This window comes from Tasmannia lanceolata, unplaced genomic scaffold (assembly GCF_043159265.1).
Source record: "Tasmannia lanceolata isolate RefF3 unplaced genomic scaffold, GAP_Taslan_0.1 ptg000013l, whole genome shotgun sequence".
Lineage (NCBI taxonomy): Eukaryota > Viridiplantae > Streptophyta > Magnoliopsida > Canellales > Winteraceae > Tasmannia > Tasmannia lanceolata.
Genome location: NW_027518690.1, coordinates 43495214 through 43510122, shown reverse-complemented (window position 1 = coordinate 43510122; position 14909 = coordinate 43495214). Strand labels below are relative to the sequence as shown.

General features: G+C 38.6%; 1 protein-coding gene across 1 annotated transcript; it reads left to right on the top strand.

The window, feature by feature from the left end:
- The first annotated feature begins 9520 nt into the window (after positions 1 to 9520).
- On the top strand, positions 9521 to 13724 carry LOC143889213 (chalcone synthase-like). The gene is made up of 2 exons (XM_077393396.1): positions 9521 to 9802; positions 12518 to 13724. Exons 1-2 carry the CDS (start codon positions 9625 to 9627, stop codon positions 13507 to 13509), a joined length of 1170 nt encoding a protein of 389 aa, XP_077249511.1. The 5' UTR covers positions 9521 to 9624; the 3' UTR covers positions 13510 to 13724.
- The last annotated feature ends 1185 nt before the right edge of the window (positions 13725 to 14909 follow it).

Genomic DNA, 14909 nt, shown 5'->3' with positions numbered 1-14909 from the left:
TTCCTATGAGATGACTATGGTCAATAGGTCACCTAGAAGGCAAGCATCTTAGTCCAGGGGCGATGGCACTTGAAAGGGAAGGGGGACAACTGCCCCCCTTAATTTTTTGGGAAAAAAAAGAATATACCTTTATTTTTTAATATTTTTTTATACTTACCCCCTTTTTAAAAAAATACGCCCCCATTTCCAATCATCCCTAAGATAGAAAATGAGTTTAAAATTTTAATTTTACCATTTTTATATCCCTTCCTTCTAAAAAATATCTTTTCCCCTTCCCAAGTAAATCCTCCTCCATTCCAAAACCAATTAAATCCTCCTACCATTTTTATAATATTGCTTTCATTTGTTTGGAGAAAAAAATTACAATAAATTTTGCCCCCCTTGAATTTCATTAGCCTCTTGAAGCGTCTATTGAAAGATAAATGATACGATATGTGACCTATACATTGAGTCCTATGTATATCTTTTCTCATATTAGTTAGGTTTGCAGATGGGCCTGGGTTGGGCCTGCCCATGATCCACACAATAATATTCTTCACAGACAGTGTCCATGTACAGTTGCATTTTTTTATACATGAGATCATAACCGGTGGAATGACTACACTATATATACCCCGGAAATTTAAGTTTCGAGAGAGGAATGATCAGGTGTGAATCATATGAGTAACGTATAGTAGAAAATGTGACGACCATTGATCTGGATCGTCCATTCTGTGGACTCAACTAAAGCATATATTATCTTACAAAATCTGCAAGTGAATGGTCGAATCAAAAAGTGGGTTTTCTCTATGGTACTGTTCCGTTCAAGACGACTTATTGGATGGTTAGGATTGATTGGATCTAACTAATTTCTTGGGCATTAGCAATCAATGGTGGGCCCACGGATAGTCTAGAGATCAAGGGTAACATAATCCATGCTACTCCAATCTTAAAATTCGAGCCATAACATGGCACAAATGACAAATCACATGCAGCAAATCAGTCTTCTTAAAAAAGCAGAAAAATGGGCAAATATAGTGGGATACTAAATGGCTAATCAGTATCTTCTAAACATGTATTTGATGAACAGGTACTGCCATTGAAGAGTATATATGTTTGTTTAGTCGTTGGAGCCATAATGACTGCTGGGAGTGGGTAAAGATTCCTGTGCAGGCCACAGGTTTGCTATTTTGATATGTTTGATTTGTAGTATGTCTTTTAAACGCTTAGGATTCTCAGCATCTCTTTCCGGAGATGATGAAATGCATAGAAGATACAGTGTATTGTTAAACTACCAATTAACCCAAAAGCTTAAGCTGTTGGAGAAGGCTTTATTGAATCTTTTATACTTTAACTTAACACTACCCCTCACGTGCCAGTATGCTCCAAACATGTATTTGATGAACAAGTAATACCATATTGAAGAGAAGGTTTGTTTAATGGTTGGAGCCATACTGACTGTTCGGAGTTGGTAGATATTTCTGTGCAGATCACAAGTTTGCTGTTTTGATATGTTTGATTTGTAATACGTTTTTTAAACGCTTAGGATTCCTCCTTCAAGAGAGATGATGTAATGTATAGAGTATACACCATTAATTAGGTAGTGCATATTATATTTCCCATTATCCAAAGTGTTTGAACTGTCCTCCAACACTGGGACATTGAAAATTCTATACCGGGGTCGAAACTTTTACTTGAACCGGTGGATCACTTTTTCCAAGTAATGGGGAAGAGGACTTAATTAAACATGCCACTGAAAGACTTCTAAGGCAAAGATAGGTTCTCAAGAACTTAGAAAAATGAGGATATAATGGAAAGTAGCATACCGATTAGTAGGAATAATTATTTCTTCAAACAATATGGAATAAGGATGTGAAAAAAATGTAAAACAATTCTACGGCACCAACTACCTACATAAGGCCCAACATAATGTGGTTGTAAAATAAGGAAAAAAAATCACTGTCCTCTTACGAAAATGACCCTTGAATCCACAAGGGTGAAGAAACTATCTGTTCTTAAAAATTGAAAGGGAAATCATTTTACACTACTTCCTAAAAGAATTATTGGACCTCACTCTACCTAATTTAATTTACAAGATTAGATCATGTGATCCGAAGGACAAGCATAAGTCTGTCCATAAGTCGATGAGAAGACTTGATCGGATGATCCTATGCCCTTGATCCATCAAGCCTCATTTAGGGTTCTTCAAAATTTATGATGACATTGTCGGACCCATAAATTGTCTTTCACAGTGAAATGCGAGCATAGTAAAAATGTAAAAAAGTAAAAAAAAAAACTAATAGGGCCCACATCATTGGGTGGTCTAAATCATTCAAAAGTTAGGCCTGAGGTAGATTTAGATATATATGCCATGCCTCCTACATTGGATGGTCAACCGTGTAATCCATTTTAAAGCTCTACTGATCAAACGGTTAGGACCATACTATGTAGAAAAGTTTTCGGGGATGACATGACCTATCTTTGTTGCGGCCCAAGTTTTGAAAATTTTAGATCAATAATGAGGGCCCTACTAGGTTTTTTTTTTTTTTTTTGGTTCTCTAAAATCCTACCATAAATCCTCTACATAGTGTTTATACATCCAAACCCTAGTAAAATTCTCAAGATTCCTACAACTGCTTAAAGATAGAAGCCAAGACTAAGTAGTCAGCACGCCATTTCTGAACTCTCTACATCACAATCCACAGGCAAAGAGTGTCAAAAACAAAAACATGTACTTCCTTTTCCACTTGGAAAAATCAAGCCATCACATGCACTAATCACGAAAAAAAACTTGGCTGCGCAAAAGAACTTCCACCACAGCATTTTGTATCAACATCAACATCTGCCATGTTCTTTTCCACTCGGAAAAGAACAGCCACCTCACATGAATTGAATGAAGAAGACAAAACCTGCTGAAAAGTGAGCGTGTACGGCATATTCTCTCACGAGGAGAGAGTTTGAAAGAGTGGGTAACGTTTGACTCAGGGAGTCGGTAATGTAAAATAGATGAGATTCCCGGTAGTGTTGCCCACCTCTAGTTTTCAGTAAAACTCCTACAATCTAATGCAACTGCTTCCAAATAGAATAATAGACCGACCCCATCGTATTATTCCAAATAGAATAATAGATCGACCCTAGAATCTAATGATATATTGGCCACCATCGTAGATACTAAATTAATTGGGTCATGTTTGGCAACCAAGCATTGAATATTTTATTGGCAAGTTGTGAGCATGGTTTTAAATTTGGACCGAAAAAAATTTGGTCGACACCGAAACCGAAATCAACAATACCCGAAATTTCTGTTTTGTACCAAATTTCAGCCATTTCGAAAATTTGATTTTTTTTTCAATATTATAGTATTTTTCTGAAATTTCGGTCGAAATTTGTAAAAGAATAAATAATTCTTTTTTTTGTTCGGGATTTAGGCCGAAGCCGAAGCCGAAGCCAAAATTTAAATCCATGGTTGTGAGCGTAGTTAGCAAAAAGACCAAAAAAAATAAAAATGGGGCGGAAATAATTCGACTTTAATTAATACTGTATTGTCTCAAAAATAAAAAATAAAAAATAAAAAATAAAAGAAAAAACTAACATAGAAAAAATGGCGAAATAAATGAAAGCAGGAAAAAACACGTTTAATACAGATAATTTTATGCAGGAAAAACACGTACACAACAAGTATTCCATGGAAAAATTCTTCGTGGTTGCCAAACATGACCCTGTTTGTAATAAATGAAAAATTCTTACAAAAATCCTGACTATTTGGCGCCCAGCTTTAAAATTTAAAAAATCCCGAATCATTCAAAATTCTTGGAATTTTATAATTAAATGCAAAAGTTTTGAATTAACCCCAATTAGTCCGAGTTAAATGCAATCTAATCTGACAAACACATTTGCTCGATCATCATTCCATGCTTTCTACTGGAAGCTGACATGGTTGACGAGACCTTGAGGATCTCCAACTACACAGCAAGTTACCTCATGTCTTGTAACTCTTTCGAATATTTTATTAGGATATGTTAGAGTCTATCCCATCACACATATGTAGCTAGCTATCTTGATAGAGTCTATCCTATCATGTAAATACCGATTGGTAGAGATCAAGGTAACTACAATCTATTATAAATGAATGAACGTGAAAGGTTGTTTTATATGGTGTCAGCCCCTTTTTAAAAGGTACTGTACGTACCACATCAAAGGATGACCCAAACAGTTCATGTGATGGAACACAACATAAATAGGTTGCGCCTCAAAAAACATTTCCGTAGAATGATCCTAGCCCTCCGATCTGTAGTGTTTTGATAATAAGTAGTTCCTCTATAGACAGGAGGGTTGGGATCCTCCTATGGAAATGATTTTTAGGGCACAACCTATTTACGTTGTGTTGTGTTCCATCACATGGACGGTTTGGATCATCCTGTGATGTGGTCCGTAGTGTACTTTTTGAAAAATAAGAGTGCACAAGGGCTTACACCATATAAAAACTCGTGCAGAGGATACAATTGAGAAGAGAGTTGCATCACTTTATTTAGAAAAATGTTCTAAACCGTGGACCCATTTCACAAGAATGAGCATGTGTGATGGGACCAGTAATTTCCTGACAAATGAACAGTTTAGATCATCATGTGAAGTGGGCCCCATTGCAATTTCTGAAAACAACAGGACGTCACGCGCACTCACAATATAAACCCTCCTATTTAGAAATGTATTGAGTCCAATAATCGGATTGGGGCTCACAATAGATTGTCACACGAGATTGAGCCTCTAGCTCAAATGTGAAGACCTCTCTCTGTTCTTCAACATGGAGTTTGAAGAACTCAGGGCACATTCTATTGTTAATTTACTAACTTTTGATAAATTTTACATGCTTAACATGCAAGTTTTATTAGTTTCTATGATTTTTCCTAAAGATGAGATTGTGAGTTTCAAACTTTTGGTGTGGTTAATTCTTTCTTTTTTTCATGCCTGCCTAGTTAATAGTGAGTCAACTCGTTTTACAAGTGACTTGAGTCAACTAGAATGAGTTTTCAGTTGACTCGATGAGTTTTGTACGAGGGCTGAAATGTCTTCCCACACCTGTATCGGCACGAGGACTTTGAAAGCCATCAAGCCTCATCCAAGATGATCATGTCCTCTTCATTTTGCTAAGCACACCAAAGTATGTTAGAATATGTGAGATCCACCGTTAGATTAGGTGTAGATCTCACCGTTAGATCTTCTTGTGGGAGATTAGGCAAGTTGGTTAATGAGGCAACCCATTAGAATAGGCAGCTAGATTTAATTAGTAAGTAGATTATATTAGAATATTTCATCATTATCTCTTTCCATAGTCTGCTTGATCTCTTTCTATGTTTATCATGTATGTGCTCAATATAAGCACACCTTGAGCTCTATTGTAAATCATCCAAGATTAGTGAAAATCTCCAAAATTCTTCATGGTATCAGAGTAAGAAGATCCAATCCGGGCCTGACCACAACCCGGTCTCGTTCGATCTCATTGATTTTTCTTTAACTTTAATTCAACCATTGCTTTATTTCTTTATTTTATCCTGTATCCCAAAACACCATCAGCCCTTGTTGACCTCAACAATTCTTCTTCGAATCCCAAACCCAGAAGAGCAAGCCCACCTATTCTCTGTCTTAGAGGACCAAGTGTTGTAGCAAAAAAAAAAAAAAAAAGGAAAACAATTGATAGGACTGCTTCTCATGGCATGATCTCTTCCTTCAAGTCCATCTTTCCCCGCCACCATCGTTGCAAACCCTCAAATTTTTTTTTGTTGAGAAATGATGATATGAGGCATGTGAAAAGAGAAGGGGATGGAAATCATTTAGATGCTAAAAAAGAAATCCGCAACTTCCCATAGAAATGAGTGGGTTTGACGGCTGGTATTTTCACTCACAGCTTTTATGCAATAAACCTTGATTTGGTGATGGCACCCCCTTCCCTTATCATTTACCTTTTTCCAATCCATATGATTTTAATGGTGGCACCTATTCCAATTCATTTTCTTTTTCTACTTCCCTCTTGGCTTATCATATGCGAAAAATGCATACCTCCATATTTGATATGCACACATCCTCTTGATAAAAAATAAAAAAAAAATCCTTCCAATGTCCCAATTTTTCTTTTGCGAAGTTTCGTATTTGCCGCAAGCCATTAATTACCACTAATCTTTTTTTTTTCTCTCTTCTTTGTTGCCCATTTCGGCATTTGTCCATGATCTGACATTGGTCTATCGTGACTCATTTCTTGCCCATTCCGACATTGGTCCATAATGACCCATTTCTTGCCCATTTCGGTATTGGTCCATAGTGACCCATTTCTTGCCCATTCCGGCAATCTTGCCCATTCTGGTATCGGTCCATAGTGACCCTTTTCTTGCCAATTCTGGCATCGGTCCATAGTGACCCACCCTTTTCTTGCCCATTCCGGCATCGGTCCATAGTGACCCATCATTTCTTGCCCATTCCGGCATTGATCCGTAGTCACTCATTATTACTCGTCCATCGAAGCTTGAGTCTTCTCTAGGATCTATGATCCATTGGCTTTTATAAGCCCCCTTGGCGGCATATCAACAAGCGGCGTTTTATTAACAATATCAGGATATTATAACATCAAGGGATATTCATCATCAAAATTCATCAGCGTGCTCAAATCATAGGATTCTATTTTCCTATAAAAATTTCAAGTGGAGGTTTTTATTTTTCATATTGGGGATTTTTATTGTAATCAAACGTATCTCGATTTTCAATCCATATACGTTTGAGGGGGCATGTTAGAATATGTGAGATCCACCGTTAGATTAGGTGTAGATCTCACCGTTAGATCTTTTTGTGGGAGATTAGGCAAGTTGGTTAATGAGGCAACCCACTAGAATAGGCAGCTAGATTTAATTAGTAAGTAGATTGGATTAGAATATTCCATTATTATCTCTTTCCATAGTCTGCTTGATCTCTTTCTATGTCTATCATGTATGTGCTCAATATAAGCACACCTTGAGCTCTATTGTAAATCATCCAAGATTAGTGAAAATCTCCAAAATTCTTCAAAGATTAGTGAAAATCTCTCCCCCCCCCCCCCCTAATTAGTTTCTATGATTTTTCCTAAAGATGAGATCGTGAGTTTCAAACTTTTGGTGTGGTCAATTCTTTTTTTTTTTCATGCCTGCCTAGTTAAGAGCGAGTCAACTCGCTTTACAAGCGACTTGAGTCAACAAGAATGAGTTTTGAGTTGTCTCGATGAGTTTTTGTACCATGGGCTGAGCTGTCTTCCCGGACCTGTATCGGCACGAGGACTTTGAAAGCCATCAAGCTTCATCCAAGATGACTTGTGGAATACACTCTTCATTTTGCTATCACAGGAACACACTCTTTGAATATTGACTTGTGGAATAAGATATTTTTGTCATTTTATCCAAGGTTGCAATCACAACGCCCGCCTTCTAATTTGGAATTTTGTTTTTCAAGGATAACTAAACTCATCCATCTTTCAGTTTTAAGAGATTTTTATATGGTGTGTGCGCATGAAATCTAGTAATTTTCAAAAACGAAAGTGGAAAAATAACATGAATCTTGTAAATCATCATTGATCCAAACAGGGAAATTAGTTACCTTGGAAATTTTTTATTGGAAATTAGCACCGCCCGTGTAAATTCCTGGCTCCGCCCCTGGAGCCAAAACCAGCTAATAACATAAATAGGTTGTACCCCGTAAATCAACATTGATCCAATCAGCTAATACAAGTAGGTACGGCCCACTCCATATGATGATGCAAACCGTTCATCTGTTTGGGCACAACGTAAATAGGTTGTGCCCCAATAATCATTTCCATAGGATGATCCTAACCCTCTGATCTGAATATGAAGTGCCCCAAAAATCATTTATGGAATCTTCTACAGATCGGAGGGTTAGGAAGGGTTAGGATCATCCGATGGAAATATTTTGGGGCACAACCTATTTAATAGGTGGGACTACCTTTCTTTCTTAAGTGAGATCTTTTCAAGGTGAAAATAAAGAATTAAGTTTAAGGAAGAAGATAGTTTTTGGAAGGAGAGCTGTTGACTTTTTATTTATTTCTCTTTATTGGTTGTTTTAATGTTGCTACCCTTAGAACATTGTATTGGTTGGAAATTTAGTCGGTTGTGGACTTGTGGTGGAGCTGTAAAATAAGATGCTTCAAGGAGCGTAGCCATTGTGGCTTTCACTAAGACAATTTTCACCTCACCAGATGAAGAACAGGTGGCATAGGTGGGCAATGGGTTTCCATGAATTGCCTCAAAGTTATAGTGATTGGTGTCTATTGGTGTAATGCACTCACAAAGTATACAGACCTGAATCACCCTTAAATTTGGCAAACCTAATGAGAAGCTTAGTCTGTCTACCGTGAAACAAGGTGAAAGAGAATCACAATGCAAAGAGAACGAAGCAAACATTATAGAAATCACAATTTACGTATTGTGTTGTGGTGTGTTTTATCTACAATTCTTGTGCAAAGTGTACGTGCTAAAAAGTGCCACTAGCGCTCTACAACCCACAGCAAGTGCGCCTTTCGTTGGCCCACCACTCAAAGCTTACTACAATTAAACCAACAACAAGGTGTGAGAGATGCTTTACAAGGTTCTCTCCTCACATCTCAACTTCAAATATGGGACTAAACTTTAAGTATCCGTTGGAAATATAAGCTTGACCACTTGACTTTTCTTGGAACACACTACATGCATGGAGCATGCCATGCAACCATTGATGTTCCTACATTGAAATTCTACTACATTAGGAGCTGCTACATTGACTATTCTATATTGGAAATCTACTCTTTTTGGAGTTAATGTTCTAGTGACTTAGTTTTTTATTTTGGAATTGTGTAAGGTGTTTACTTTACATTTGTTAGTGGGTTAGTGGTATCTCAGGGAAGCTAAGTACAGTTATGAAATATTAATCTAGGATGTGGAATGTAGCCTATATTTGTGGCACTGTATCTTCTTCCTACAGTCTCTACAAGCCTTTTGCAAAACACTTTGGAAAACCCATTTAAAAAAAGTAAAACTACTTTTCTTTTCCCTTTATTTTGAAAATATTTTCTAACACATTTATCTTTAATTAAGGATAAAAAAGTGAGAAAATTATTAAGAGTTATTCAAGACAAATAACTGGTGCGCTTTAGTAACTAACAAAAATAAAGAGATTCATGTTATAAGAATTTACTACCGCCCAACCACTAAAATCCGTTCCAGCTGGGACTTATGGCTGTGGTTGCCATCCCAAGTGTGTTGCTAAAAGTCTCACAAGCCCACCTTTTCTTACTAACATACTATATATGTTACAGAAATTAATGTCATTAAAGTATATGGTATATCAGAGGGACCCATCAACGAGTACTCCATTGTTTTATCTAACTACACGTCTACACCAGTAACCCATGTGGGAAAATCACAGCATTAGCATATAAATAGAGAAGAGAATAGAGGAAAAAACCATCCATCCATTCTAGTTGTCTTTCATTCTCTTATTGGTTGAGTTATAGCTTTCTCTAAATAGAGAAAAACCATCCATCCATTCTAGTTGTCTTTCATTCTCTTATTGGTTGAGTTCTAGCTTTCTCTAAAAACACAGCAACCCTCTTTTAGTAAGTTTCAGAAGAAGAGAAAGATGATGACTGTTGAGAGCATTAGGAAGGCTCAAAGGTCGGAAGGGCCTGCAACGGTGCTTGCCATTGGCACTGCGAACCCGGATCACATCATAGAACAGACAGATTACCCTGACTTCTACTTTAAGGCCACTGGGTTTGATAAGGAGACTGCCCTCAAGGAGAAGTTCCAGCGAATATGTGAGCCAAAATAACACTTGTGTGCATATATATTGATCTTTCAATTTTGCTAAATTAAGCTCTGTTAATTTATCTTAATGTAAAATGGGCATAAAACAAATTTTATGACTAAAATTTGTTTTACGCCCATGTTACGCTGACTCCGTTTCTTTCTACGTAAAATGGACGTAAAACAAATTTTATGCTCATTTTTAAGTGTAGAAATGGGCGTAAAATTTGTTTTTGAGTTCATTTTAAGTTGAAAGAAAGGGATAAAAGAGCCTTCTTTCAGCATAAAATGGGCTCTAAACAAATTTTACGCCCATTTTGTAGGTGGTAAAGTGGATGTATGATTAAAATTTGTTTTTATACACCCATTTTAGAAAGAAACAGATCAGCATTTTGCTAGCGTCCATCGCAAAAGGAATTTCGCGGATGGCCTGTCGCATGTGAGAGCAGCCACCTTGAAGACAAAATCTGCTGAAAAGTGAGCCTATGTGGCTGCTCTCACATGCAACGGGTCATCCGCCAAATGACTTCTGCGATGGACTCTAGCAAATCCCCTAAAGTTTTTATGCATGCAAATTTACATGCAAATAATGTTTACATCTATCTTATTTGCATGTAAAGTTACATGCAAAAAATTGTTATAACTAGCTTTATATCTACCTCAGTGATATTTTATATGGAGTGTGGGCACGAGGTCCAGTATTTTTCAAAAAGTACTGTGGGCGCTACTTAGTAGGATGATCCAAACCATTCATTTGTTGGACAAAAACTTAAATAGGTTGTACCAAGTAAATTATATCCATAGGATGATCCTAACCCTCCGATCATAGAGGTTTATACGATGTGCATTCCCTCTATAGATCAGAGGGTTAGGATCATCCTATGGAGATGATTTTCGCGGTACAACCTATTTAAGTTTTCTTCTAACAAATGAACCGTTTGGATCATCCTATGAAGTGGACCCCACAGTACTTCTTGAAAATAATGGACCACACCCGCACTCCATATAAAATAGAGATAGAGAGAGAGAGAGAGACTTACGTGCAAAATTCTTGTCAAAAGGTTTAAGTAGACATGTCCGCTTCTGTTGTACGATGACGCTAAATAAGAGCATGTCCGCTTGTTCACAACCGTCAGTTTTTTTATCTTTTCGGCCAGCCAGAATTTTTTTCCATGATAAATTAGTGTTTTCAAGTGGTGAGAGCGGGATAGGGAGGGTGGGAGCTAGAAGGAAAGAGATTTGAGAGAGCATGAATTTGGGATGAGTGTGAGAAGTGGCTAGTAATCAATAAAAAGTAAATCCTATTTTGAGTTTAGTTTTTTGTTTCCTTATTTTAGCCACTTCTCACTAGGAGACACAAGTTTCCTGATTTTTAGCCACTTCATCGGTTCTACCCCTCTCTCACCGCTTGGAGACACTAGTTTTTCTTTATCATGAAGAAAAAAACATGGTAACCAAACTTGCCCTTAGTGTTCCGCTTATTCCAAGCTATGCACCTATCACTAGACCTGGCAAACGGGTGGGTCGGGCCGGGTCAATCCACGGGTGATGCGGGTGCGGGTCACACGGGTCGGGTCAGGAGATGACCCGCATTTTTGCGGGTCAGAATTTAGGTGACCCGCGCGGCCTGCGGGTGGGCCGGGTCAACCCGCGGGTCACCCGCAAATTCAAACAGTTGTTTATTTTGGAAAATGTTATTACTGGATTTTGATGAGGGGGGTATGGCCGGCACCGTGGGATTATCCAAACCATCCATTAGATGGCCCACAGCCTAAATAGGTTGTGCCCCAAAAATCATTTCAATAGGTTGATCCTAACCCTCCGATCTATAGAGGGTTAGGATCAAGTGATCAACCCTCTAACATTCAAATCGGAGGGTTGGGATCAACCTATGGTGCTAGCCACAACCTATTTATATTCTATGGTGCCAGCCATAACCTATTCAGGCATAAACCCTTAAAAAATAGATTAGCATGACAACAGCACCATCCTTTGCATTAGGAAAAAAAGCCATCTAACTAGATTAGCATAAAAAAATCACCACCCTTAAAAAAGCCAAGTGACTTGCGGGTGCCCGACCCGACCTGTGTTTTTGCGGGTTGGGTGACCCGCGGGTTAGTTTTGACGGGTCACTAAAACTCAGACCCGTGCCCGCAAATTTGCTGGTGGGTCGGGTCGACCCGCGGGCACGGGTCACTTTTGCCAGGTCTACCTATCACATGAGCTTTTATATGCTTTGTGCATGTGAAGCATAGCAATATTCATAAGTACAGTGGGCCCACTTCATAGGGCGGGTGGTGGCTAAAAATAAAGAAAAAGTCGATCCTATTTTGGGTATAGTTTTTTGTTTCTTGATTTTAGCCACTTCTCATCACTTGGCGACACTAGTTTCATGATTTTTTTCCCTGATTATTAGCCACTTCACCCGCCCTATCCCTCTCTCACCACTTAGAGGCACTTGATTATCATGAATAAAAAAAATTCATAGTAGCCAAAATTGCCCTTCATGATTTAGAAGGAAATGATATGATTATGGTTAATATAGAGGGATACATACTATCTTAAATCGAAGGTTCCTCCAAGTAAAAATGAATAGGATTAGTTCATGCCTCTTTTCATGAGTAAAAAAAAGTAGTAAATTTTAGAAATAATTTATTTTCCAAACTTCCAGAAAAATCCTGGACTCCAAACAGGGCTCATGATATTTTTCCTTGGCGTGGGTGCAGGCAAAGGTACCGGGATTAAGAAGAGGCACATACTCTTAAACGAAGAGATAATAGCAAAAAATCCAAGCTTATGCTCTTACACCGAGCCTTCTTTGAGCATACGCCAAGAGTTACTAGTAGAAGAGGTGCCGAGAATGGGCATGGAAGCTTCAAAAAAGGCCATCAAAGAGTGGAATCAGCCCATGTCTAAGATCACCCACTTAGTCTTTTGTACCACTAGTGGGGTCGACATGCCAAGCGCAGACTACCAACTTGTCATGATGCTAGGCCTCGATCCATCCGTTAAACGTGTCATGATGTACCAACAAGGATGCTTTGGTGGTGGGACTGCCTTTCGTGTGGCCAAGGACCTCGCAGAGAACAACAAAGGGGCCCGCGTGCTAGTTGTTTGCTCCGAAATTACCGCCATTTTCTTCCGTGGGCCCAGCCATTCCCACCCAGAACACTTGGTTGCTAGTGCAATTTTCGGGGATGGGGCCGGGGCAGCAATTGTGGGGGCCGATCCGATTGAGAATGTTGAGAGGCCTTTGTTTCAATTGGTGTGGGCCGGGCAAACCATTGCACCGAATAGTGAAGGGTCAGTGGCCGGGCAACTCCTCGAAGTGGGCCTCACTTTCCAATTGCGCAAAGATCTCCCCTCGATTGTGGCTACCAACATCGAAAATTGTCTAACCGAGGCATTGGGCCCATTGGGGATTTCCGATTGGAATTCTGTTTTTTGGGTGGCCCACCCAGGTGGGCCCGCCATCCTCAATCATGTTCAAGCCAAGCTTAATCTTGATCAGGAGAGACTACATTGCAGTCGAAAAGTGCTGAGTGAATATGGAAACATGTCGAGTGCCTGTGTGATATTTATAATGGATGAGATGAGGAAGAAGTCTAGCGAGGAGGGATCGAAGACCACCGGCGAAGGTCTCGACTGGGGTGTTCTCTTTGGATTCGGGCCGGGCCTCACCATTGAAACCATACTTCTACATAGTATGCCCATCTAGGTTGTTCCCCTCCCGTTGTTTCTTCTCCCTCCCATCTTTTAACTTTTCTTTCATGTAAGCTTGTTCCGTGTTCCCCTTCCTTTGTTTCTTCTCCCTCCCATCTTGAACTTTTCTTTCATGTAAGCTTGTTCCTAGTGTGGTATCTCTTTCAGTTGGTCTTTGTACTTTTCTTTCTGTTCTTTATTAAATAAAAATTCTTCAGTGCCTTTGCATTATGTTTATAGACTTTTAGAAGTAATTTTCATGAAAACACATGTCCAAGTTTTTTTTTTTTTTTTTTTCAATGACAAAAAATTGGAGTAGAATGAAATGAGAACTTGGTGATCAACCTGGCATCGGGATAATCAATGTACATCCCGGATGAAGAAAGAACAAGATCATGCCCATCAAGGAGGGAGAAAATCAAACACTCCCAATGCCGCTCTTGTGGCTCCTCCCTTGGTCAATGAAATTCAAAATACATAACTAAAAACTACATATGCTAAGTAGCCTAATCTACCACACCAGTGATCCAACGGTCAGATCTTTCTAGATCTGTTCTAATATATTCTTATAGTTTGCTTCCGCAAGGAAATGATATACATTGACAAGAATCTCTTTATCTTTCTGTTCACAAAATCATCAGTCTTAACAATTTCTTGGTTAGAGCTAAGATTCTATCTCAAATATTTGCATTAAATAACTTAATGTTTTTTTATCCTTAATCAAATATTATTGTTCTTTTCGTAACAACATTAAAACCACCAATAAATCGAAAGCAATGAGACAAGAGACTATATGACATTAGAGGAGGCCATGCCTATCCAAAACAATGAATGGACTGCATTCATGATGTACATATTGCAGAGCAAGGTGACCTGAAACTGTTCGAGCAGGAACCTGTGGCGGCTAAGGGAACTCTAGCCATTACCTATGGCCATGCTCTACTCAGTTGATTTTCGCGATGGACGCTAGCCATTCCCTAGAAAATATCCAGAACACGACTATTTTATAGAAAGTGACCAAAATACCTCTATTTTTTTTATAAAATAAGCAAAATATCCTATTTCTTAGAAAATTATCAAATTACCCCTACTTAATAAAAAATGATCAAAATGACACCCCTAGTGTTAGAAAAGTTGCCTTGTTTCCCATTCCAAGTGGAGATCTCCAAATGAGAGGCTTCCTTCGTTTATGATGGTTTCCTATTTCGAGTAAGAGAGAGAAAGAATGGATCGACGGCCAGGTTAGGTTTATAAAATGGAAAAACCACACATCCATGTGTGGTGGGGCTTGAGAGAGAGAGAGAGAGAGAGAGAGAGAGAGAGAGAGAGAGTTTTCTTGGGTTTTTCTCGGGTTACTCTTGCGTATTGTCTTGAATTAGAAGATAAGGGAAAGGGTGCAGGTTAGTGACTTAGCGG